Source organism: Patiria miniata, unplaced genomic scaffold (assembly GCF_015706575.1).
Source record: "Patiria miniata isolate m_02_andy unplaced genomic scaffold, ASM1570657v1 HiC_scaffold_7, whole genome shotgun sequence".
Taxonomy (NCBI): Eukaryota; Metazoa; Echinodermata; class Asteroidea; order Valvatida; family Asterinidae; genus Patiria; species Patiria miniata.
In genome coordinates, this window is record NW_024037074.1 from 39,909,839 (window position 1) to 39,936,488 (window position 26,650).

The window sequence follows — 26,650 nt, forward strand, 5'->3', positions numbered from 1 at the left end:
AGGTTTCGGATTGCTTTTTCCCTTCAATTAAAAAGATCAAGAAGAAAAACAGTAGATGAAAATGGACATGATTCGAACCTAGGTCTTTCGAACAGAAACTCATCCTACTAACGACTAGGCTGTTGTAGCAACCTGTCGACATCCGTTCTTAAAATTACTTTAATGTAGCTAGTCAACTTAGTAATTATGCTGTGACGTCATTGTTCTGTCCTCATGAATAAACATAATACTCCCGAGGTTACTGATAAAAAAATGGCCCTTCTCCGGGTGTGATACTGGCACTACCCAGCTGGATAATGGCATGGGTTTGAGATCGGAGGGCGTGAGTTCGATTCAACATTTTTGTGAATAGACCCAAGACCTAATGCCGTTTAAATGTGCGCTTTCCTATGAGAGCTACAATCCCGGCCAAAATGGTTGGGACACTTCCTGAGCCTGCCACGGTCACCCACTCCCCCGCTCCCCTGGTCAATGTTGTTCTCTCCAGCTGATGGAGCACACACCGCACAATGAGAGACAACATTGAGTGGGGGCCGGGGGGTTGGGGGCCCAGCGAGATGTGGCCGGGATTGTAGGTGGGACACGCCATAGGAAAGCGCAAAGCGAAACGTCATTATGTCTTAGGTCTGTTGGGACAGGGGGACTTGTGATGGACTTGCAGGCACTTTTAATGGACTTGAATACATCCCTGGCACAGACAAATCTGAAACTGGCACAATGCAGTCCGCCATTACATGAGGCCACTGTGGCTGTGCGACTGTATTGGTGTATAAAGTGGGCAGACCCCTTATAAATTAACAACATTATAATGTCCACAATAACACACCTTCGCAATGATGATGACTCGTGCACAAGTGTGAAACTGAGGCGGGATATCTACAGCTTTTTATTATTTTTTAGTATTTTTTTCCAATACGAGTATACATACATCGAACCCTTTATAGGATTTGTTCAGGGATACAATACGAGATACAAGCACTTCTACTTAGAATTACAAGCCAACTGAAAATAATGCCATATTCTCCCATTGATGCGATAACGAGATACTATGTGCATGGAGCTATAAACACAGCTCCATGCTATGTGGCAAGCAGCATGAATGTCGCATCAGATTTTGGAATTTAACTCATTCAATAAAACTGAATTAATGTTACTCAATTTCTTAAACCAACATATTCCATAGGATGTACACAATGGAACTTTAACCACAGACAGTGGAATAAACCACATCAGGTTGATTGTTATACCCGTTCATGCAGACATTCCATAGCTAAATAGCATCCACCACGCAAGCTGTCTTCAACAATATAAAATCTGATGTGGTTTCTCAATATGTGAAACTAAAAGGGTTTGAATGGAGGACACGATCAATGAATTGGGAGGTTTGTGGTAACACCATGTGAATGATATTTCTTTGTGATTTGTGAGGTTCTGAATAGAACCAGTTGGTTTAACTCAACGTTTCGGACAGTCTGTTCGTCAACAGGCGACACCTGATGAAGAACACAGCATACTGTTCGAAACGTCGAGTATAAACCAACTGGTTCTTTTCAGAACCACACAATTCACAAAGAGATATCACTCACATGGTGGTACCGTAAACCTCCCAACTCATTGCTCAATATTTGTTTTATGCAAGTCCAATAAATAATAAATAGGGAAAAAATACATACAAAGATGTCCGCCCAAAATAATCACAAGAACGGGAGAATCTATAAGAAGTGATACCGAAGTAAATGTCTTGACATTCGTCTTATCTTTCACACCTTTTTTTGGCGGAATTTGGCGCCACCTATACATTTTACTCCAAGATGATGATAACCAAGTTTATCACTGGCATTATTTTCAGTTGACTGCCGTTTGAATTCATGATATTGCAACTTTCCGCGCGCTAAAATGTACACATTTTGTTAGTCTCGTCTGGTATAATAAAACATGTATAGCAGATACCATTCTGCAACACAAAGTGACCCACTATAGAGTTTTGAATAGTTGAAAAGTGCATGCGTTAAAAAAAAACATTTATAGAAGTGGTTATTATTAACAATATCTTAAGAAGCATTTTACTGCATAAATTGGTGACATATGTCACAGTTATACGATATAGGTTTCGTGAGCTCCTGTTGTTGACAAAAAATCACGACCCAAGAAAGTAAACAAGAACATTTACAGATATTTATATAGAAGATTAACATAGCATGAGGAATAATACACAGGCAGATAAAACAATTTTTTGGCACACACACATAAAAAACACAGAACAAAAACTTGCTTTATGTCATAAAGCTTTACAATATAATTTTCCGTTACACCATAAATAGATGCACAAAAATATATAACATACTTAAAACGATCGAAATACGAGGAAGACAATTAGGGAGCCACTTAGGACATGGCAACGTGTTGATGAACACTGGGCATTTAGCAAGCAATCGAACGGTGCTTAATGACTGCATGAACTACACGGGCAAAAGCGCTAAAGACTGTAGGTTTTCATATACTGTCCAAGTGTCATCAATATTTCGGTCCACTTTTACAGTGAATGCAGTACAAAAAAAACCAGTCTTGGAAGCATTGAGAATTGAATAACAAACCTGTACAATTTTAGACTCTTCTCGTGTCTTCGGAATTTCATTGGCCAATGCCCACGCACCAAGTGAAGCATAATTATAATCGCAGTACGTCCACAAAGTAAAAAAAAAAAGCGCCAAATACTGCCTGTGAGGGAGACCACAGCCACAAGAAAGCGCATGCGCTGATTTATACACAACAACACTTTAAACAATATCTAGTATAAGTTCGTAATACTTTTTAAAAGTTAATAATTATATGCGTACTGTTTCACAGATCCAAAATGCGGCATGGTGTTCTCCGCCAGTCCCGTTCGCGCAAAATAGTCCATAATTGCAAAAAGTTCCGTAACACGGTAGAATGTCCTGGCTATGACAGTATGCATAGAATATACAGCAGTTGCCACAATAAAGGTTTATGCATGGCTAAGGATAGGGCTAACTCCAAATATTACGGTATGGGCAGCAGTGCTTGGTATAGTCTGATGCAGCTGAAACGGTTAGTCTCCTCCTCCTGTCGTTGATACGGCTGATAAAATTGAGAACTTAAACTTTTGAAGACGTATATTATAATCCATAAAGTCATTCTATTTACAGCTGCCAAGGCGGTGGTTCTCTTCACGCTAGTCAGTGTATTTGTTCGCTACGGGGTTGATGCTGTCCTAGGTGTTATTCCTTCAAAATCAAGAACGCAAAAGAAAAAAAATGAAACGGTTAATTTTATAAAGAGAGGCAAGTGACTAAGTTGACTTGTGATTCGGCTTGAGATTTGACCTTTGATTGACTTGTGATTGATTGTGATGGTCCTGTGATTGACTCGTAATTGACTCATAATTGGCGTTTATGACTACTGATTGACTTGTGATGACTTTTGAATGACTTATGACTTGCTAGTGACTGACTTGTGATTATTGTTATTGCCCTGTCTGTGATGTGCTTGCGATTGACTTGTACGTGTCTTGTCAATGACTACTGATTGACTTGTGATGACTTTTGAATGACTTACGACATGCTAGTGATTGACTTGTGATGATTGTTATTGACCTGTCCGTGATGTGCTTTTGATTGACTCGTATGCGTCTGTCAATGACTACCGTTGACTTGTGATAACTTTTAAAGTGATTGACCTGTGATGATTGTTATTGACCTGTCTGTGATTTGCTTGCGATTGACTTGTATTTGATTTGTCAATGACACTACTGATGACTTATGATTGATTGTGATTGTCCTGTGCTTGACTCGTAATTGAGTCATAATTGTCCTGAATGACTACTGATTGACTTGTGATGACTTTTGAATGACTTATGACTTGCTAGTGATCGACCTGTGATGATTGTTACTGGTTTGTCTGTCTGCGAGTTGCTTGTGATTGACTTGTCTGTGACAGGCTTCTGATTGTCTTGTGATTGACGTGTGGCTCAACTACAAATTAAGTTAGTCTAGGGGTTTGTAAGTTAAGTGGAGAACTGACCTCAGCCAGACATTTGTACTGGAGATCGGAGAAGAAGACCATCTCTTGTGAGAAGCAGAAAAGACCGATACGTCCGCCTTGTAACGTGAAGTCATAGAGGGCGCCAGAGTCTGCTAGCACCTTGCTGCCCTCGTACATGGTAACTCTATCAACGAGAGGAGTAAAAAAAAAAAAAGAATTACATTTTTTTCTGCTGGGAAATTAGCTTTCTATTCATACGAAAAAGCGTAAAATGAAACTAAATTTGGTGAAGAAAGTTTGTTGTTGAAGGTACACTGTCTGTTTTGGGGGCTTGGCACTGAAAAACGAAATATATATTGATTTGTTTAGCCTTCTCACAGTGGAATTCAAGGGGAAAAATCGGTTCGCGGCAACTTACTGCTTAAATATTTTATAAGTAACCGATTCATTTCGAAGTAGGATATATAATTATTCAAGGTTTTTTGAAGATCAAAGAGGTGGCAATTGGAGGGTGTTTTTTAGTCAAATAAATTTGAAATGTATATGTATTAGCACACATGATACGTGAAAGATTTTTGTTTTGAAAAAAATGCTTGCATTCTATTTGACGCATAAAAAAAGGCTTTGATGAGAAAAAGGGACACATGTGACGAACTATAAATCCACAAGAATCCCAACGTGAGTTTGAAAAATGGAATGCAAAACAGAATTTTAAAAAAATGGTGCAAAGAGTTCAAAAAAGTTCAATACCAAATTTGACTGATATTTTTTCTGTCGAGGAAATGATCCAATGCATTTACATTCCAACATGCTTTATAGGCTTCACCCTGACAATTTTCCAAGTTGATTACCCACCTGATGTAGCCAGTTCTCGGCCTGTGCGTGAGAATCCATCTGTACGCTGTGAAATCTTTCCAGCCGATTTTATTAGCGTCGCTCCAAATTAACTTGACCTGAAAAAAAAAATACAATAACAAAAAATCCAAATGTCAAAGGAAGTTATAAATCACCACATGGTAGCACTTGTTACAAGTGAGACTTAAAAAAATGCCGTCTCGAAATAACACACAAAAATTGCCAACAATTTTCATGTTTAATCTTCCCAACTCTTTTTCTCGGCACGGCCCGGCATCTGTTACCGATTAGACGCCGTCATGGAACGGCTCGTGATAAATCGGAGTGGAAGTGTTGCCGGGTAGGGTCTGGTCCGTACATAAGCCGTTTCGGATGTGTGTGAGGCGGAAAGGAGTGACCTTTGAGGAGCCGTGTATGTTGGCTCGTTGGCTGAATGCGCTGCGTGCCCATGAACCGCGTGGGAGGGTGGTCTATCTCTAGGCCTTATCTGGTAGCCACACTCACGGACGGAGAATGGGCGCGGTCGTACGTGTACGCTGGTTCAAGGGTTCATCAGCGTATAGATCTATTCAACTTAACTGGATAATTAACCGATCCACGCAAACAGGTGTTTATGTAATTAAGCGCAGCTTAATTGGACACTTGACCGTAGCTTCAATGCCGAGCCGTCTCACGATTGATCAGTTCAGACGGCCGATTGATTCGATACCAAAAAGGGGCGGATCCAGGTTTAGCTCAAGAGGGGTAGGATTAGCTGTCCGGGGGAGGGGTGGGGGTTCAACTCCTTGTCACGATCCTTCAAAGCGTGGGTGGATCTATAGAAAAGGGCACAGTTTTAAAGTGGATGCTAGGTAGAAAATACAGCTAATATTTCTTCTTCTTCTTTTTTAGTTCAGAACGCCCCCAAAACAAATCCCTGATATTAAAAGCATTTTGACTGTTGACAATTTTGTAGCGAGTAAATATGAATAGGCCTATGAAATTGGCCCCTTAAGGTTAGATTAGAACATGAACAAGCCCTTTCAACCCTCTTGCACAAATAGGAAATACAATCAATAAAATGGAACTGAAAGATAATTGTGATAGGCACTATACGCTTCGTAAAATCGGCCCGCAAAATCAAGACAGAATGCGTGTTTCATACTAATTTTCTTTAATTGTGATAATCTGAATAATGGAAATTTGGTTTATTTTATGTTATCTGACATTGCGCCAACGCACGTTCAGATGAATTGAATAAATATATATGGCTACCATACCTGATCACTCGTGTCTCCAGTATGCCACAGTGCATTTCTTAAATATTCGCCGGGACCCGTTGTGGAGTTAATCAACTGAAACACAAACAGAAAAATAGGCTCAATCAATTAGACAATCAAACATCGATCATAGGCCAATAGATCGACAGTTGGAGGGAAAAAAGACAAAAAATACAGTACAATAATAAGTATGTTCGTTGTTGACTTTCTTTGTGTGAAATTCAAAAATTAGGCGCAAGATGAATAAAATCTAAGTAAAAAATGATTATAATTATGGCAAAAGGTATTAAAGGGAATATATAACATTTGCAAACATCACAAAACAAAGCTACCAAATTGTTATGAAATACCTTACTGGACTGTTAGTGAATGACGGTCTAAAGCATCCTGTAAAATCATGGCCCCTTTGTGTGCTGACATTTTCAAGAAAAGTGGTACTTTTGTATCAATTTCCAACGCTGGTCGGCCAGCCTTTGAAAAAAAACTGGCTTTTTTTCTAATACCGCCCTCAATTTACCATATTTAGTTAGTCTGAATTTTGTTTGAAATCGAGTACAAATCCGGCACAAGCCGTCTAGACTGGGAACCAGACTGCAAGAACATTATTGTTTTTCTTGGTTTTTCCAGCATCTAGGCCTATATATTTGCTATAAAATGCTAATCCCCAAAATTCATCCATTACTGAAAATTACAGCAAAAGCAAATGTTGTATATTCCCTTTAAAGAGGAGCAATTGTCCAAAGACTTTATATATCTACAGTGTATGGCATAGGACAGAAGTTTTTGGCGTGGTCTCTTAGTACAGGATGACATGGAAAGGACACACGGTCAACTGTTTGGAGGGTGATCGGACAAAACGACCACTTCTTAAAACAGCCCTCGGGTGAAACCGCTAACCAAACATGGACTTGTGATGTCTGGGCATGTGACTATGAGAAAACAAGATAGCGTGCCAGACCAATCCCGGCCAGGTCAAGTTCGGCACGCCTGGCCAAACCTTTTTTCTTATATGTGTGATGTCTGCCCCCCCACCAAAAACCCTTAGGCAATGCTGCTTTAAAGGAAGGAAGTCTGTGAATTCCCGTGCGCAATTCAAACTTCCCCTAGGCGCGGTTCACCTGTTTCTCATTCCGAGACATGTCTGTCATTCTCGGGCAGTTTGTTTTACTGGACCGGGGACTCTCAAGTATCTGTTCAGTTTTTCCTTTGCTTTCTCGTCGGAAATAATCCATTTACGCCAAGCCAAACTGCCCACTGGGGGCCGAATCATACTCGTAAATAGTCTTTGCAAAGTCACGCAAACCGAGAGTGACATAATTATTGTGTGTGTGAGGGGGGGGGGGGTCGTGGTCCCTTCGGGGGCAGAAGTTGAACTACTTTTGGCATTATCGCGAATTTTCTTGCAACAGTGTGAACACTGATACTGAAATTTGTATCCCTGTGGAGACATTTCTTTGTTCTCGTGTATTAAAGTTTTCGAGTTTGAAAGTACAGTTTCAAAATGCATTTGCGACGGATCAACATTCCTTGGAAATTCCTAGTTTTTTTCGTGAAAACGTTGTGGAGACGTTGTATTCATCTATAGAAATTGCCCTGTGGAGACGTTTTTCCCTATTGTGTGCATGTCTCCAGAGGGCGCGGTGTATCAGATCAATGAACATACATTGGAATCGCCTGTCAGGTTACAATCTTTTCCAATCTTCTTTGATCTTGTTTAAAGCAAGTGTTATTTTGTTTGGCCATGTTTTGTCACCGTTCGTGGAATCGTGGAACACAATTTGGCAATGGAAAACAGACACATGAACTTGTTCTCAATTTTTTTCCTAGCCGGTATTGAAAATATATACAAAAAAATTGATTAATTGGTTTAATTCCCGAGCCGAATGGATGTATTTTTGTTAGTTTTAATTGTTCTTTACTTTTCCAATTTGTGTTAAACATATTTCCAGGCAAGCCATATTGATGTATTTTTGAACCTTTTTTTTAAGAATTCAGATGTCATAAAAGTGATGTATCGTTGTCATGGGGTTAAAAATGCTGCAAGACTATTTTTTTTAAATATTTTAACCGATATCTCACCTTGAGTTGGAGACCAGCCGTGGCCTCTGACATGGTTGGCATTGGTTCCCAGTACTTCTGCGTGACCTGCTTCCACATGACAGAGTAGAATCTGTGGTTTGACTGGTACCCGAACACGAAGCCGGCGTAGTCGTCGTCTCGTTCCGTGTTGACGTAGAACGTGCCGCTGAACTCGACCGAATTAAACTCGTCATAGCCTGGCGACAAAGACAACGAAATGATGAGTTAATAAAGATGAAAGTGACAAGAGACAAGAAAATGCAGGACACATGAAGAGGATAAAGAGAAGAGGACAAATGGAAGAGGACAAGATAAATAAAGAGGACAAGGATTTTTTTTAAACGGGACGCCAATTTTTTTTTGGTATTTACTTTGCTTTTGAACGTTCGCCTACCCCGAGCTGTTAAAAAAAAGCAAGGCCCAGGTTCGTGCTATCAGGGCTGGGGTACGCCGAAAAAAAATGTTCAGCATGAGATGAGTTTAAAAAAAATGGTCCATGATAAGTACACTTAAGTTTGAAAATGTTGACGCAAATTTGGCGACATGAAACAATCGATGCGAAATGTATTCAACTTTTGCGAATTCGCAGTGCGAATGCTTGCCATGATATCATAAAAGCGCGTTCGGTCCTTACACTACCCATCCTTACTGCACTGTGTAGCTTAAAAAGCAAATCAAAACAAAAACAAATTGAAAGATCAAGCGGAGATTTCTAAACCTCGGTTACGTCTCCAGTGTCCGAGCACAAACTCTGACTTTAAAATCATTTAAATTTAATAGGATAACGCTTATCTGCAGCAGAAAACGAACCAATATATTCAGACGGAGTCCCTAAAGTTAGCAGCCCAACATTATCTACAACCGAAGTAGTTGAGGGTTTTTTTTCGAACAAAAAATTAATCCTTACCTATGGCTAAGCCGGGATCGCTGTTGATCGTCTGCACCAACTCCTGGCCTCGATTCCGGACGATCCAGTGAGGGTCGATTTGGGCCGAGCCCTCTGGGTCCAGCTTGATGAGCTGGAAGTGGGACAAGTCTGTCCTCTGGATGTTGGCGTTGTCTGGACACGCGTCCTGCAGGTCGGTCACACCGTCGCCGTCATTGTCGTACTCGCATGCGTCACCGCGACCGTTTTCTACACAGGGTAAGATTGGGTGACAAAAATACAATCATTTAAAAAAAATGAAAGTTTAATGCATGCATGTTAGCAGAGGTAAATCGCAATTAGGACACAAGACATCCAGACTCAAGCCAAGTCACAAGCTATTCAAATAAACTGTGAAAAAAAGCATTTCTTTGTCATTGTTCATCTGACGTCACTTGTGACCTGAAAAGTGACTTGTGATTGGAACCTCTTGGAAATAATGTGAAGTAAACATTGTCAGTTTGGTACAGCGAGTTTCCCGGCTTTACCCTCAAAGAGATCTATGTCGAACAACTTGATAATGCTGAACTCTTTCAGATTTTACAGTTCGACTTTGGCTTCTCACAAGATGGAATTTGCGTCAGGTGATGTAAATTCAATATTAGGTTTTGCCCTTCACCGGCGTATATATTTCCTTCCTACGCAAATTCCATCTTATGAATAGTTTCATTGCGGTACCCGCTGCTACATCAGATTCGAACCAGCCAACCGATCCCGCAAGCTTGGTGGTCGAGTGGTGCACTACAAAGCAGGAGGTCGTGGGTTCGAGTCCCCACCCGAGTGATTTTTTTTCCAACTTTCACTCGGGAGGTAACACACTGAGTATACAATGTTTATACGTCGGTGAAGGGCAAAACCTAGTATTGAATTTTGGCTTAACTTTATAACACCATTTACTTTTTTATTCTGATCGAGGCCATTTCTCTTTCCTGTCTCTCAAAGGTACAGCCACTGTTTTGTTTCATTTACATTTCACCAAAATAACGTTTACATGAATAAATAGATTTTTTATAAAGTTGAAATGGGGAAGGGCCATTTTCAGAAAGCCCGATTGATTTGTGTGAAGGAACACACACCATTTGTGTCGTTCTGACTTGGGTTGAATATCAGGCGACAATTGTCATCCACATCTTCAATGCCATCGTTGTCATCGTCAAAGTCGCACGCGTCTCCTGTACAGTGGATATGGAGAAAATGACATTCACAGTCAGTGTTGTTTGTTTAAGTAAACATCCATCGCAAAGACGAAACCGAACACATCAATTTTTTTGTGACGAAAAGAACGAAAAGCAAAGTATGTCACATTGAAATCCATCAAGAAAATATTAAAATGTGAGGCAACTGAAGTTATACACCAAATGCATCAGAAGTACCGACAGGCGCATCGCTGGATAACATTTTTACACAATTATTTGTTTCTGGAAAGGCCCTTTTTCTCATGATTATTTTTCAGCATTACTTAAAATACAAACATTTGAAAAGAACAGATGATTGAAATCCAACCTACCGATTCCGTCCATATCGTGATCTGCCTGGTCACTATTGGCGATGTTCCAACAGTTGTCCAGGTCGTCTTGGTGCCCATCGTTGTCAACGTCCCTGTCGGTGTCGCAAACGTCGCCTACATTATCGTCGTCAATATCCATCTGCAATCAAGTGACACGGGGACTTGTTACGAGACATTATGTCAAGGGCACGTCTGAAACATGTCATTTCTCAATTATCAGAACACTAATTAAATCCATCACAGGTTTTTCACGAGTAAAATCACAAGTAAGGCGGTAAATGAAAAGGATGAAGGAATATCTTTGTCTCAATCGTTTGATTTTGTCGCTTTACTTGAGATTGGGTTGACAAATGGCGTACACTTGTGACGACGTAATTTCTTGTCACTATTACAAACAGTGAACTATTTTTCCAAGTAATCACAACACAAATAATTAAAACTTCCTTAATTATCACTCAATAATCCATTAATAAAAACCAGCCAATATGTATATAAAAGAAAATACACCAAGAACACTGACTCAAAAAGCATTTACACGGGATTAAGTGACAGAAAATATTAGGCAGTCAAACTGTGAATACAGATTTTAATTAAAGCTATAGTCCATCATTTGCAGCTATCCGAAAAGTAGCTGGCGTAATTATTGTTGAATAACAAACTTGGTTGAAAGATAGTAAGGGAACTAAACTCCCTGTGAAATTATTCTTTCTGGCAAGCTGTCATTTTGAAGTAATCAAGGAAAGAAGGCCTTTCCAATGGTGCTTCTTAAGACGCACCGTAGGAAAATTTAAATTAGTAGTTCGTTTTGTTATTCGGCGAAGCGCGCGCAAGCATTGGCACGACGCACACGCACCCCCAGTTGCTATAATTCGTCAGATCAGTGCGCGACATCGCGTAGCTGCATTCGGCTCAGCGAGAACGTGTCTCGGACGCTGAATTCAGGCGCAATTCAAAACATGATTCAGCAACTTTTGATTTGAAATTGAGATCCTAGAATGCTGTTTTTCTCAGAATATACAGCTGAAGCTGAGCTGAAACTTTATCAGGTTAGTTGTACAGTACCCTTCTTTAGATTTTGAGCACTTTTGTTGCTTCAAACGAACAAAATGCACAAATTACAAATGATGGACTATAACTTTAAGTGACAACAGTCGACTTACTTGATCTGGGTTCCCATAGTCTGGACAGTTGTCGCACACATCTCCGTAGCCATCCTCGTCAAAGTCCAGCTGTCTGGCATTAGCCACGTACATACAGTTGTCGTCCTCGTTATATATACCTGAGGGGTTGCCCAATGGAAAAAATGAGACATTCATTAGCATGGAGTCTCGGATCTTGAGAAGTCTCGCATCAAGACATGTACCGCGATAATACGTAAGCCCCTGACTCCTTCAGAGGAAGACCTTCGCCCGAAGGCTAACATGACAGCCAACTGCATGAACGGAGCATTGGGTCACCAAAGAGTAGGATTATGCGAATCACAAGTCTGAACCAAAGTTCACTTGAGATGAGTTGAAGGGTTAAGGATCTACTTTTTTCCAATCTTTTCCTTTTTTATAACCACACCGATTAGTGATTCTCTAAGTTCTCGCCATTTCTGTTTTCTTGAACATTTTTTAATCCACAGAGAAGCGCTTGTAAACATTAGGACAGAAGTTCCACTCCTGCAGATTTCTTTTTCGGCTGATGCGGCCATTGGCTGAATATACTTCGTGTCATTCGCTCATTGGCTGTCTTGTGAATAGCGCGCCTTCCTAAACCGAATACAATGCAGCGGCTGAGAGGTACAGAGAAGTTCCCTAACAAAACTGGTAGCCAGTCATAACGAATGCAAGGTAATACGGCAGAAAGGTGATGGGATTGTGCCTTTGGCGATACAAGCCTGGAATTTGGCACACAGAGTTTGCCATGAGAAAGGTATTGGGCTATAGGGCCATCGCAGATTTGTTCTTTGAAAAAATATAGGTGTATCAAGCAATGGCAGCCGTTTTCAAAATTGTGAAAATTGCTTATTATTCTACCTACAATTTTTTCAAAGGACCAAACCCCCTATAACCAAATATCTTTCTCGTGACATGCTCTGACCGTGTGCCAAATGCCATGCTTGTATCATCAAAGGCACAATTCCCCCAAATATTTCCCCCAAATATAACTTCTAACTTTTTGGCTCGATACACGCATTTGCTATGCCACTAGATCCATACAAGTATGAAAAATCTCATGCCTGTACGACGCTTGGCAGCTTCGTGGACACTAGCCCCTGAACGGAGTCCAGCCTGATACCTACCATCCTCATCGATGTCATAGTCGCACACGTCCCCGTCACCGTCGGAGTCCGTGTCCTCCTGTCGCGTGTTGCTGACGAAAGGACAGTTGTCGCAAACGTCACCCACTCCGTCATCGTCGATGTCGAACTGTTGCCAGTTGGAGATGAACTGGCAGTTGTCCTGTAAAAGTGGAAATGTTTCTATTGAATTAGAGAATTTAAAACACAACACGCCATCAGAAACTCAGACCGGAGACAAGTTTTATGTTTTTTTATGAAGTAATTCTATGAAGAAAAAAATGTTTACAAGTAGACTGCTCAGTTTTCATCGCGCGCACACAGTTTTCAAAAAAAGGACCGAAATTTCAAAGATAATTTTAAAAAGTCGCTTTTTATTTGAAACGAAAGGATGATTTCGATGGACAAAACTCACACTAATATTACTACAAAAAGAGAAATTTTAGGAGATGAAAATAGACCACCACTTGATTTCAAAATAAATGTTTCCGTATCTTCTGTTGTTGGTAAAAAGAGAACCCGCCAGCCAGGCTGTAGGGCTTTTGGTTAGCAGAAACCTTATGCTGACTAAAACAGAACAACCGTGCTATTATCTTTGAGCTCATGCAAATTCCGTCCAAGCAGAGTTATGGATGCTCTTTATGTGCTCAATGCTTTCCCGCTCCGTGAAATGGACGGAGGCCCAGCCAGCAGAAAACCCGTGGGATTAACAGCTCCGTTCAGTTGGGTCGGTGGTCGCCCGCATTCGGATGTCAAAACAGACTTTTCAAATTTCTCAAGCGGAGGACAGGAAATCAATCCGGTCAGTCAGTGATCAACTGCCGTCTCCGCTTGGATTATGGGAGTTAGTCAAACGATTGACCTTGATATTTGGAGCCGCTGTCAATTTGTATTGGGAGTTTAAAAAATAGGGTCAAAGAAAATGCGACATCGGTTATATACTTTTTTTTAAAAGTCAGTCAAGATCCAGGTTTGAAAAAAAACCCGTAGCATTCCATTGTCAATCAGTGAACGGCTTTAGACTGACAACATTGTTAGAAAGTTTTAATAAGACACGCACGCAAACTCGGACGGAGTTGAATGGGGAGTGGGCGGGGTTGTCCACGAGGCCAACTGGTGGGCGATGTGACTTCTCGTTATCATGATCTATTATGACTGATCTAGATCCAGCGCCGCATGACTCAAACAATCGTAATTGACGTCGGAAGAACGACGATCTATAGGCAATTTTCCAGACCAGAAATATTTTAATCAGCAGCCCTCTATAATTCAAGGTCTTCTCTTTGATCTGAGAAAAAATTCTTGTCAATCCAGAAGAAACTGCACGGCTAAAAGACTGCACAAATTCCTTTCATAAACGTTGGTATGTTTGAAGGTGCCTTTCCATGCGCACGTTTTAAGTCCCTTTGTTAAAGATACAATCCAAATATGTAACGATCACAAAAGGTCATAGTGCCTACTTCATGGGTCTGCTAACCATGTAGTTCCGCGGTCAAGATTACCAATCTGTGCTTACAGCATAAGCAAAGTAAAGAAATTATGCGCTCAACATCTAAACACAGAATCCTTAGTTATGAGATTTCTTAAACCGCGTTTATAATTTCTTGCTAATCTGTGAAAAATGCCTATCGTAAGCACACACATTTTTACTGTGGTCAAATAGCGGAGAGTATATCAATAACGGTAAACAGAGCAACGAAATCGGGCCTTTAAATTCAAACAAATTTAGGGAATGGTGGATTTCTGCGACGGAACAGAGGAACCCATCGAGGAGAGTTGCAGACCGGAGCAGCAATGTCTATCACTTGAATTATGTAAACGCCCGGATACTCTATAGTTTTTAACTGGAAAGAGGTTTGCTTTTTCTTACCGCAACATCATCCACAAGATCGTCATCATCGTCGGCGTCACAGGCGTCACCTTTGCCGTCGCCATCGTTATCTTCTTGTCCGCTGTTCGGCAGAGATGCACAGTTATCCTAATTCACCGGACAAAAAAAAGAAGAACGCTCTGGTTTTGTTTTCGGGAATTAACGTTCAAAGGCTAAACCTGTATTCGACCCATTGCGGTTAACTCGACCCAACATGACGAAACCAGGGTCAGTGGAAACTAGTTTTACGGATCGCAAAACCGTATGTACCTTGTCGTATGTGAACTCTAGAATATCAACAGTTATGAAACTCGGATTTTATGCGAATTTATCACAAATTGAAGAGAAGCCCTTAAAAGTACATATTTTAGAATTCATGCTGATTAAAAGTGAACATTATAGTATATATTTACAAAAATAACGGAACAACATAGCGACTGTTTACAAATACACCATGGAGTAACAACATTCTTAAAAACTATTTTTGCGAGACACATTTCAAAGTAATCATAAATAGACCTATTTAGAAAATTAGTTCTTGTGGAAGGGGGCAAAATATGTCAACAAAGTACATTTCATGTAAATTTGTCTTTCGAAAAAAAATGCTTCTTGTGCTTCACGACGGTTCTATTTAATTTTTTTGAATGATGGAAGTAGTTGAAAATTGTTGTCTCCCCACATTTGAATGGAGGGAGCCGGAATCAGTACGTGTATGCATTTGTTTGTGCAACTCGGATTTTTACATTGAGAACATTGGGTGTGAAGGTCCTGCCTACACCGTCTTCTGTTTTTGTTTTGTTTTCACTGCCGAGTCGGGACTCACCCGCGTGCAATGCGTGTAGTCCCCGTGATCCTCGCAATCCAGTTGCTCATCTGGCCAGCCGTCAAGATCGCTATCGTAGCCGCAGTGAACGCCGTCACCAGCAAAACCCGTCTTACACTGCGAGTCAAATATACAATCAGAATAACGCAATGGCACAATTGGAACATGCCAAACATTTTGACAGGTTTGGACAAAGTTTCTCACTTATAAACCACGATTGAAAACTTACTAGGTTAAGTTGCTAGTTGGTAGAGCGCTGGAACGGTGTTCCGTAGGCCGAAGGTTCCAATGCCGCCCCACCCCAAAACGGCCTTTTACTTTGTGATGTCATCGGTATGTGATACATTTGAGTCATTCTATAAATTTGGGGTCCAACTGTGACATTTTTCCGTCCCTGTTACCGTGATATTTAAAAATATCTTAGCCCATTTAAATTTTTATTTTGGGTAGGTAGGTTTCGATGTATTTATAATCTCTCCTTCGGAGGACAACTGCATTCAGCAGTGCATCAGAATTATAAAATCATACATGTCAGATGTAACAGGGACAGGAAAAAAATGGACCCCAAAGTTATAGAACAACCCATATTTAAATTTCACTATAAATCAGAGGAAGCTTAAAACTTGAGAAATATATATATTTCATGGAAATATTTTGAATTTTACGACTTACTTTGCAGCCGTATTGTGGATCTGAGTAGGGTCCGTAGAAAATACATCTGGCGTCAATGTGACAGCTCGATGTCCCTTCGGCGCAAGGGTTGATGGGAATGCATTGCTGTGATGATAAAGTTCAAGCAAGTTAAAACCTTGAGATAATTCTTATGGCAATAACTTACATCATGAATGCGATTGGCTAATTCTCCACGCACTGTGTAATTGAAGGAAACTATTTCCCTTCTCAACACTCCGGGAACTGACGTAAACGCAAGTCAAAATGATTTTTCAGCACAAGTGTGAAGCGATAAAAATCACATTTTTTCAAGAAACCACAACCATTCGCTCCACTCCAAAATAAGCCAAAAAATCCGGCAAGCTTTCAAGTATGACGCACACTACAAGTAGGTCTTGGAATAAATTTCCAAATGTGTTGCAATGACCGGTATGCGAAGGAAATCTTATGGGATTTGAGCGCAGATGTGGGGAAGTCTTTTAGCTTTTGTCTTAAATCTCCTCCCAGGCTCTTTACGTCCGTCACCGGGTGCATTAAGACACCATCGCGTTGCGTGCAACCATTTCAAAGTGGTCGTCCAAGGAAGCTGGAATCTTGACACTTGCGTCATCAGACAAGGAATTCCTGGCCCGATTTGTGCATGATCGTTAATGCTGATTGATCGTGTGTGTGTGCGCTTGTGTCTTTAAAGCCAGAACTTTCTTACTTTCTCGATATCTATTTTATTTTTTACGAAAAACAATAACGTTACGTGCCCGGATTGGTTAAAGTTCTTTAAATTCTTACAGAGCGTATAGAGAGAGTTTATGGGCAAACCCTTGTTTTCCCTGACAAGTTTATTTAGCCATACAGTTACAGGATGTATTGACCGTCATCAAGGAAATATGTAATGGTCATCTTCAAGATTGTTATTAATTCGATATGAATTTGGCCATGATAGCGCACGCTTGCAAACGAGGACCAAATGTTTGGGTAATTAATAACCATGACCCTGCAGAATGGAAGGATTCTTGTCTATTTTCGGAGCACCGGTCTTCAGCGGACGGTCCGGCCCCAATTAGACCGTCATTTCACGCCCAGGATAAGTGGACCCATCCGCCCCACATTTCCCTCGGACCAGGTCAAGGATGGACGGTGGTAGCTGTGGTTCCCCACCGATGGCTGCCGAGCGGATACGGGGTCGGGATGAAGCAGATGCGCGTGATTTGCGGCAAAGAACCCTTTAGTACGTCAAAAGTTGGAGATCCCACGCTTTGATGGAGTAAAGGTTGTCACGGGGGAATAACGTGCCCCTGGGGAACCGCAGGCGCGCTCACGCACGCGTAGGTAAAGTCTTTTATTTAAGTCTTGATTTGTCTGAACAATTTGAAACCCCAAAAGTGACGTGCATTAGTTCTGTCAGTTTCCCGGAGCCAAAATAGCATGGTAAAACTCACGAGTTCCTATACGCATGGCGTGGACTAAACCGTGCAGAGCTTGGTAGAACGTTCAATGAATTTTGATATACTCGTTGGGATTGTTACGCCCTAACTATGGCAAAGGTCCCAACTTATGCTGGGGCTGTCCCGACAGCGTTGGGATAAGTTGGGACAGTCCCAACTAATGTTGGAACTGTCCCAACATTAGTGGGGACAGTCCCAACATTAATTGGGACTATTGCCATAATTGGGGTGTAACAGGACCACTGAGAGGCTAATCATTGGAACCGAGAACTATTTTCTATCTTCTTCATTAAATGTTCATAATTAACATAAATACACACGTTATTTTTGATAAGCTTGGAATATAATTACTTTATAAGTTAATTTACTCAGTTCAGTTTATTGCTATAGGCCTAGTTAAATTATTAATCTTTGGTACCTTACAGTTCGATATCTTATTCAAGCTGCGGCTTTTTTTTTACCTGGGCCCGTCATATTTTTTTTTTGGGGGGGGGAGCCTGAGTATATGTTTGTGTTTAAATTATAAGTGACGATATGAAACAGCATTGAATCAATGAAACAATGTATAACAATCCACTTGCAGGAAATGTTTTAACTCCAGGTGTTGAGCTTGGTTAATTAATGAACGGCTTACCTGCTTATATCGTTTGGCGTGGTAGACGCCCATCCCTGAGGGCTGGTTGCCTCTGTATCCGATGGGGCATTTACGGCAGGTGTAGCCGGGGATGAGGTTGAGGCAGCGGTGCTCGCCGTGGAAGTTGAAGCAAGCATCGGAGACGAGGAGACACTAAGAGTGAAGTGGAAACAAGTGCGAGTTCACAATAAGCTCTGGCCGCGTTGCAAGAAGTCTTACATGAAATTCTTGCACGGAATCGATCAAAGTGATCCCTGTCAGAGCTTAAAAATGTGACGCCGAAAAATGCGACGCCGATGGCAGATATGGAACACCATACTTTTGGTCAATTTTCAGGGACAGACAGACAAACAGACAGACAAACCGACCGACCATCAAGTGACAAGTACCAACATTTTGTTAATCTTAGAAATGGAAAGTAATGAGGAATTGACGCGGTATCGTGTTTAATGTCAGCAAATTGCATATTTTTTTAAACGAATGAGCGATATGAAGCTGGGAAATATTTGCGTTGGTTGTGGCAAATAGGAGCATGGGTGTGGTCATCCGGGAACTTCTCTTATTGTCTTATCTAGTTCCCAGACTTATTTCCCTGAAACTGAATGGTTCTTGAGTCCGGAATGCTGATTGGAAACAAATCGAAACCGATTGAAACTTGTGCGAACGTAAAAAGATGCTTTCATAAGCTACTGTAACTCCGTTCACATCAATTCTAGTACTCATTTTGTTTCATGACCTTACACAAGAACAAAAAAGGTTAAATTTCTTTCTGAAGTTATTTTCATTTATTGTACCTCGTTGATGTCTTGGCATAAGATACCATTCCCGGTATAGCCAACTGGGCAGTCTTTGCACTCATAGCGACCATCGGTGAAACTGACACACTCAACACCATCGAAGCATGGGCTGGACAGGCAAGCATCTAGTGAATCATTACAGAAAAACATAACCAAAATTAGCAAAAGAAAACATAAGAACCCAAAACAACTGGAACAAGATATACCAACATGTAGGGTAGAATAAAACTGATGTAACTGTTTTACCAACTCAGTATCTTCCGTGCCGGAAAATTTCAATCACCGCGAAAAAAACCCAGTTCAATTCTGTTATATCCCTTACATCAAATGTGCAAATTACTCAATGCATATTCATGAGCAGAATGGACTGACTTACCAATGGGACAGGGCCATTCGTTGCACATGCGCCGGTGGGTGTCCGAGCCCACGCAGTCCCTCCCACCGTGGGCAGGGGGCGGGCTGTCGCAGAATCGGTAGCGTTCCTGCCACCCTCCGTCGCACGTCTTGGTACACGGGGTGAATTCTGAAAACTGGCCCCACTGTCCATCCACTGATAAACAAGACAAAAGAAGCGGTAAAACGGTAAAGCAGTAGCAAACTCACTGAGCAGAACAAACATAACTAGTGAAAAAAAATACATTATTAGTTCAGCAAAATCAAAGTCGATGTGTGTGAGCCAGTTGGTATCTTTTCCAAGCTATGGGTGTTTTGTCCCCCAGTTTACTTGCAAGGTTGGGTCTTGTGCTACCAACATATGAGCAATGTTAAACCGATGGAAACAAATATGAAACTTGAGGCTCTGAGATTTGTGAGAGAACAATATTTGCAAAGATTCCAGGCGATATATCAAACAAAGACAAACAAATACAAATAATTTCACTGGAAGGACAAATTTGATCGACGTTTCCACACATTGAAGACTGCTATCAAAACTGAAAAGCAGTTGAATACATCTCGAAAAATGGATGAATGTTTTTCAACTCCCTGCAAAACGTTGGTCAAAATATCAAACGCCTACACTTTTGGGACAATTCGTTTCATAAATCGATATTTTTCCCCAAAAATAAACTACTTGGGTAATTTTAAATTACTTGTACTGCAGAATAAGACTTTTTATAAAAAAATAAATTCTCGTGCACTAATTCACTGCCTTTTTTTGCAGTTCACGATCGTGATTTGTTCGGAGGAATCTTACCAGGACACGGGTCTCTGCCGCACGGTCGTTCCTCCCTGCCTGCCCCGTCTAATTCTCCATCGCACCTCTTGCCACCGTTCTTGGGTCTTGGCGAGTTGCAGGATCGCATCCTGCTCTCCGTACCGTTACCGCACGTCACGCCGCAGGACCACGGGGTGAAATTACTCCAGCCTCCGTCCACAATCTCTGTTTACAGTACAGTCGAATAAAATGTTTCGCTTATCGTCAATCAAAACAATAAATATGCAAAATCATGTTCAAATTATGATCATAAAATATTTCTTGGTGATACCTTTTTTCATAAATCTTACAATGAAGAAAATAGAAGCGGATTTGGAAAGAAAATACACCGAAGTCACGTTAAAAACTATGTATTAAACTATAAGCAGTTGTGTAATTAATACTAAAACAAAAGGAACAGATGGGATTTACCTATGCACGGATCGAGGTAGCAGACCCGTGTTTCAACATCGTTCCCATTGCACTCAAACTGCGTCCGATCGCACGACCGTCCACGCTGTTGGATACCGTTTCCGCAAGTCACTGAGCACGAGGTCCATTCCGCCCAATCGCTCCAACCTAGGTTGTCGTCTAGTATATAAGAAGGTAAGAACAACGGGAAGAATTGCTTTAAATTAACGTCAAACCTCAGCTTACTTTTTCCGAACAGATACACACTTTGCATTACAGCCATTTTTGAGGTACATTGCTGTTGTTCCATAGTTATACGCATTAGGTATAGACCTGTTTTAATAATCACAAAATCTCCGAGATGCTGTATGCGAAATGTCTATTCACAATCGGTTGATTCTGTAAGGTAAGTGAAAAAACAAGATGTCCAAAATAACAAGATTTTTCACAGGCAAAAAAATCACGGGTTTTACGTTTAAAGAAACCCTCATAGCTCAACTCGCTACTGGTTACGTACCAATACGATTTGAGAATATGGAGCCATTACTAAATCTTCATTGTAGTGTGTCAGTTTATGCTCATACTCCCACACGATGATATGTGAACATGCCCCTACAATGAAACGAAATTGTAACTTACTCGGACATGTCGGGCAACAGTCTCCTTCCATGATGATGGGGTTTGCGCATTTCCCTGGCTGGCATTTGATGAGAGAGCATTCCACCGTTGGCAGCTATGACGTTGGACAGAAAACATTAAACAATTCAGTGCATAATTTAGACTTCCATATTAGAAAGTTAAAGAGAGCTGCCTATTTTTACCCAGTTATTTGTGCTCAACATTTGGCCACTCCCCAAAATGGAGAAATCTACTCGAATTAACCAAAAGTGAGGTATATTGTTCACTGATATGGGTAGAAGAACATTACCAACTTCTTTTACACTAACAATCATGTCTATCCTATAGCCACCTGGTTGAGCTATTATGTGTAACATAGAAGTCATGAGCCACTTTATATTAAACCAAGTTTAACAAGTTTTGGCGGGAAGCAAAAAAAACCTGTTTGATGTTTAGATCTTAGTAGGATCTTTTTTTCAGAGTTAACGTACCCCTCCTTCCACCCGACACTCGCAGGACTTGCACTTGTCTACTTTGAAGACGTCTCCATCGTCGTAGAGTGTCTTCATGTACCAGCATCCTTGCTGTGACGGCCACTCTGGCGGCCTCTGGTTCTCCTGAATGGTCGGGGAAAAAGTTACAAGATTCCTCTTTGAAGTTAGAATGGAGTTTGTGGATGATATCAATTGAATATTCATGTCTTAAAGAAGTTTTGTTTCTGAGAGCACCTCATGCATTCCTCTGATAACGGGCGCACTTGTATAGTTGGCTGTCCGAAAAGTCATAAAAACACTCTTACATTCAGTTATTTTAGAGTCACTTTTCAACCAAAGAGAATGATAAACACATGGTGTCTTTCTAAAATGTCCATTTTGTAATCAATTCCGCCACGGAAAGCTTCTGATCTCAATTAAACTATGATCAATAATCGGGAATGTTCAAGTTTGATAAAATGAACATCTCCCTAATTTAGTAGGAATAACATTGAAAGTATCCAAAGTGATCAACTCACGAAGTGCTCCAGTTTATTCCACATGTCGTCATAGCCGTCGGACAGCACCTGCACCTGATTGTTGAGATTACTGATCTGTTCGCAGGTGTAGGCGCACTGGCCCTGCATGGTGTCATCCGTAGGCGCCGCGTTCGGGTGCATGTAGCCCATGTTGGTAGGTAGGTGGGGCGGGGTGCCGGGCACGGGCTGGGGCATGACGTTCCCGCTGGTACCGCCGGTGCTGCTTGGCACCCCCGGGTTGAGATTACTGAAACTTCCACCTGGAGGCACGGGGATCGCGCCACCGAAGCTCATGCTGTCGCTGAGGCCGCTGTTGCCGAAACTCCCGCTGTCGCCGTGGTTGTTGTTGTTGGGTGTGCTCTGCTCGACATTGCCTTCTCCACCAGGCATCGCTGCTAAAAATATTAAACAAAAAAAGCAAAAGTCACAGACCATCGGCATTGGAGAACTGATATAATACAGATCACAGTCAAACGGCTCCCACAAAAATCAAATAAGTTTGATAAGATACACCAAAAAAAATAAGACAACTACTGTTTTCACATTCAATTAGGGCCTACGTATACTTAGAAAAAATATACATTAATCTGAAGACGGTCAGAGCATAGGTCTATACTGACCGAAACGTCGATGTACCTCTGGTTATCACGTGAACCAAATGTCCCTTTTAAGGTTTGTCAAATCACATTGCGCAGGTGCATCTGCACTGCGCAAACCCAGCTTTTCGAAACCCAGGCTTCGTTTCCAGTTTCAGCTTCATCACTGGACTCAAATCGTAAAGGTGCCTTTAAAGTCCAGACCTATTTGAAGTACTCTAACCTTTGGCCTCATAAGAGCTGATATTCCTAAAGCACAATATGGGCCTAAAGTGAGACGGAGTCTTCCAAATGAGAGGCCTTAGAAATCTGATGCAGCCGAAGCATGAAACGAAACCGAGATTTCGGAAAAACCCTCATGGTAAACCAATCTTCAATAAGATAACAATCCATGCTTAAAATTTATTGGCAATCGTTTCCTTCCGTGGGAACCAAATAAGTTGAACGATGTAAAAAAAAAAAAAAAAATAATGATGACAAATCTCGTGAATAATGTGCTCGGGTCAAGGGACACTTGTCTTCACCTGGTGATTTGCATCACTTCACAATGCGAAATCATTACAGCCTACGGCATAAAATTGGATCAAATGTAAAAATAGAAAGAACATGTAAACAGACAGCAGCTGGCTTGAACCAATTTCATGTTTTCACGAGGTGTCAGGAAAGGCCATGCCTGTTTCGTTACAGTTTTCCCTTGTCCATTGTTCTCTGACTTTACCCCGACCCGACACGCACGAATCCATGGAAATTGAGATTAGCGCGGGGTGAACCCCCGGATGAGAGTACATTCTTATGTTACCAAGCAGCGAAGAATGTTTCTCCGGCGTCATGTTTACATTCATGTGACGAGGTCGAGGTTTAATGTAGGCTAGGACTAAAATCATCATTAACCCTCGAAAAGAGTCAAAGATCACTATTAACCCTCGAGTTGCGGCTGACGCCTACATGTACTTAACTACTTTCTTCAACTCCTATACAACCTGGTATTCCTGCAGTGAAACTCAATTGATCAAATTTTATCTTAATCATATTTATCTTAATATGGCAAAGCTGGTATTCAGTTACGTCGCAACAGAAATAAAATGCACACTAACCCCACTTTCAAAAGTCTATAACTTGACCGAACTTCAAAGCAGATGTGAGGGAAAACAAGAGCCGCAAAAAACGGGACGTTTGATTTGTCGAGGCACGAGCTGCTCCAGGTCTCCAGAATTTTCAACCCTAGCTGCACTTTGATTGGTATATAATCGGGTGTTGCAATTCCCACACTATTTACAGATGTCACCCGAGGAACAAGTGCTTAACACACGGTGAGATCGGATGAAAGTTAACTATAACCCAACCCCCTACCAAAAGCTGCATGTCTGGCCGCGCACCGCACTTGGCCGCAGCAGTTGTCCACTTATACAACCAGTATCGAATTAGGCGAACCTCTGTGGCCAAGCATTGAAACTGTAAAAAAAACGCGGCAAATTTCGCGAATGCCTTCACAGTGTGTGGGTCGGAATGCACCAAACCGCAACGTCAAGAAAATTGAATTTGGTGAAGATCAAATACTTTTTTTTCTGGACGCAAATCATCGTATATGGCACCATAGTTAGCTCGTTCTCAAACCCACCCTTTTTCAGTCCAACAAAGTCGCTTATTTGACGAGAACAAAATCTCATTCTATCACACGGGAGGAATTAATCCCTAACACGATTCAGAGGTGACAACTATTACTTCTCATTATCATTGTCAGATACGCGTAAAAATAGTTGGTTGACTCTAGTGCCACGACTGCATGTAAATCTTTGAAAACTAAGTGACCGATTTACTTCCGAACAAATCATGCGACACCAAAAAACTTTGCTGAGTCGTGGAGCCAGCTGGCTTGTGCTTGTGACATAACTACAATCCTGTTTTCTCTCTAGAGTCTCAAATGTATCGTCACCTGCCATGGAATGTATACAGTGCTGTACAGTTGAGGTTCTCTGGATGCATCACAAGCAAAGCGCAAGTCCGGTTGAGAGTAATTAAAATTATGGCAAGTCAATTCACAAGTCTGGTCACGAGTAACAGAAGATGAACAATATCAAAGACATTTCTGTGTCACAGTTCATGAGAATAACTTGTGGGTTGGCTTGTGCTTGAATGACTTGTGATGGACTCGTGATGACTTGTGATCCATCTCAAGTACCTATTTTCGGTCTTACCATCACTGCTTATGTGGCTTGGTTCTGATTCACCGATCGGCAGAGGGAAGCTACTCCCGAAGCTGATCTGGGATGAAGAGAAGACCGGCTCGATTTCACAGCCCTGGCTGATCAGAACATCCGTGGTGCTGGTCTGAAATGCAAACTTGGCTACCGCGAGGGTTCCCTGTAAATAAGAAGAACATAAGTTCGAGTTATGATTTAGAGGTTGGGCTTCGTGACTCGTAATCAGAGGGTCAGGGGTTCGAATCCAGTTGCTGGCCATAGCAAGCCGCTTCACCCCACCTGCCTCTCTCCACCCAGGAGTGTAAATTGGCACCGGCATTAGCTGTGGAGTAACCTGCGATGTCCAGGAGGAATAGAAATATTCGAATTCGTGTCATACCAAGGAAACCACAGATAAACGCCGGCCTCCTGGGCCATAATATTGGCTCGTTACATACTTCACTTTAATACGATGAGCTCAGCAACAAAAGGTTAGAGGTGACACCACGTTCCCTCAGCAATAAGACAAAGTTTGCGTTGACACTGCGCGACAATTAAATGTCTTTGTTATTTGTGGTTCCAATAAGTTTTGTTTCCGTCATTTTGGTTGCAATAGGCTCCGTTTAATCCCGTTCATCTTTACTTATCTTAATATGTGAACAATACATTAGTGCGTTTGTACAGTTTTCAGCACATTATGGGTGTGTTATTTTAGGATCTCAGCACTATGGGAGGGTTAGGCCTAACTAAACATAGTTGTGTATGTTCCAGAACAGAAGTAACCTTGGCGGCATAGAAAGTCCTTAAGAAAAATGAAAAGTCCAATTGAAAAATGAAAAGTCCAATTGAAATTCCTGAAGACAGTACAAGTTCAGACATCCCACTCAAAGGACGTCATTTTATTGGATTTGGAGACATATTTATTGACTAACAGTTCAATCTCGCCTCGGTTCGCTTCATTCTCCGCATACTCCATTTCAAACAACTATACAACATCATTTTGGTCCAGTATGCGAAAGCGAAATGCGAAGAAAATGACCAGTAAAATAACAACAAAGTACACAGCAATTCTCGTTAAATGCAAAATACTACTGAAACAATATTCGTGAGATGTAATTTGCGACGGGTGACGGAAATTCAATATTGTGTTGTGCCCTTCATTGTAAACACTGAGAGTACAGTGTTTATAGAATACGTCGTTGAGCGGTTGAAGCGCATAGCACAGCGTTTCACAACAGACCGTAGAAATAAAATGTTCTAAAAATGCTACCTTGCCGATCTAAAACAGTCCACTCCCAAGCACAAACAGGAAATATCGTGAACTAGCATGCCACAAAGAACATTAAATAAATCATGGCCAAATCATCCCTTCGGAATTCAAAGGCCATAAAACAACATGAAATTCCAACATGCAATGATCCTAATTTCCTGAATATGGCTCCCGAGAAATGACATACACCAGACAGACCAGCCCTCCCACTCCATGCTG

At 41.3% G+C, this 26,650-nt stretch overlaps 1 protein-coding gene across 2 annotated transcripts in view; it reads right to left on the reverse strand.

The window, feature by feature from the left end:
* Positions 1 to 857: 857 nt before the first annotated feature.
* Positions 858 to 26,650, reverse strand: part of LOC119745945 (thrombospondin-1-like) — a 31,424-nt gene continuing 5,631 nt past the window's right edge. The window contains exons 4-25 of one of the 2 annotated variants that reach the window (XM_038222653.1): positions 25,177 to 25,342; positions 22,386 to 22,777; positions 21,865 to 21,990; positions 21,395 to 21,488; positions 20,777 to 20,935; positions 20,345 to 20,530; positions 19,526 to 19,699; positions 19,147 to 19,274; positions 18,353 to 18,505; positions 16,277 to 16,381; positions 15,605 to 15,721; positions 14,782 to 14,889; positions 12,915 to 13,074; positions 11,788 to 11,906; positions 10,628 to 10,766; positions 10,197 to 10,292; positions 9,103 to 9,330; positions 8,196 to 8,392; positions 6,117 to 6,191; positions 4,858 to 4,955; positions 4,042 to 4,186; positions 858 to 3,245 (exon numbers count right to left, since the gene is read on the reverse strand). In XM_038222653.1, the coding sequence (XP_038078581.1) occupies positions 3,240 to 3,245; positions 4,042 to 4,186; positions 4,858 to 4,955; positions 6,117 to 6,191; positions 8,196 to 8,392; positions 9,103 to 9,330; positions 10,197 to 10,292; positions 10,628 to 10,766; positions 11,788 to 11,906; positions 12,915 to 13,074; positions 14,782 to 14,889; positions 15,605 to 15,721; positions 16,277 to 16,381; positions 18,353 to 18,505; positions 19,147 to 19,274; positions 19,526 to 19,699; positions 20,345 to 20,530; positions 20,777 to 20,935; positions 21,395 to 21,488; positions 21,865 to 21,990; positions 22,386 to 22,777; positions 25,177 to 25,342 (3,171 nt within the window). In that variant the 3' untranslated portion in view covers positions 858 to 3,239. Of the gene's footprint in view, positions 3,246 to 4,041; positions 4,187 to 4,857; positions 4,956 to 6,116; positions 6,192 to 8,195; positions 8,393 to 9,102; positions 9,331 to 10,196; positions 10,293 to 10,627; positions 10,767 to 11,787; positions 11,907 to 12,914; positions 13,075 to 14,781; positions 14,890 to 15,604; positions 15,722 to 16,276; positions 16,382 to 18,352; positions 18,506 to 19,146; positions 19,275 to 19,525; positions 19,700 to 20,344; positions 20,531 to 20,776; positions 20,936 to 21,394; positions 21,489 to 21,864; positions 21,991 to 22,385; positions 22,781 to 25,176; positions 25,343 to 26,650 lie in introns of both variants that reach the window. The other variant, XM_038222652.1, reaches the window with a different exon arrangement.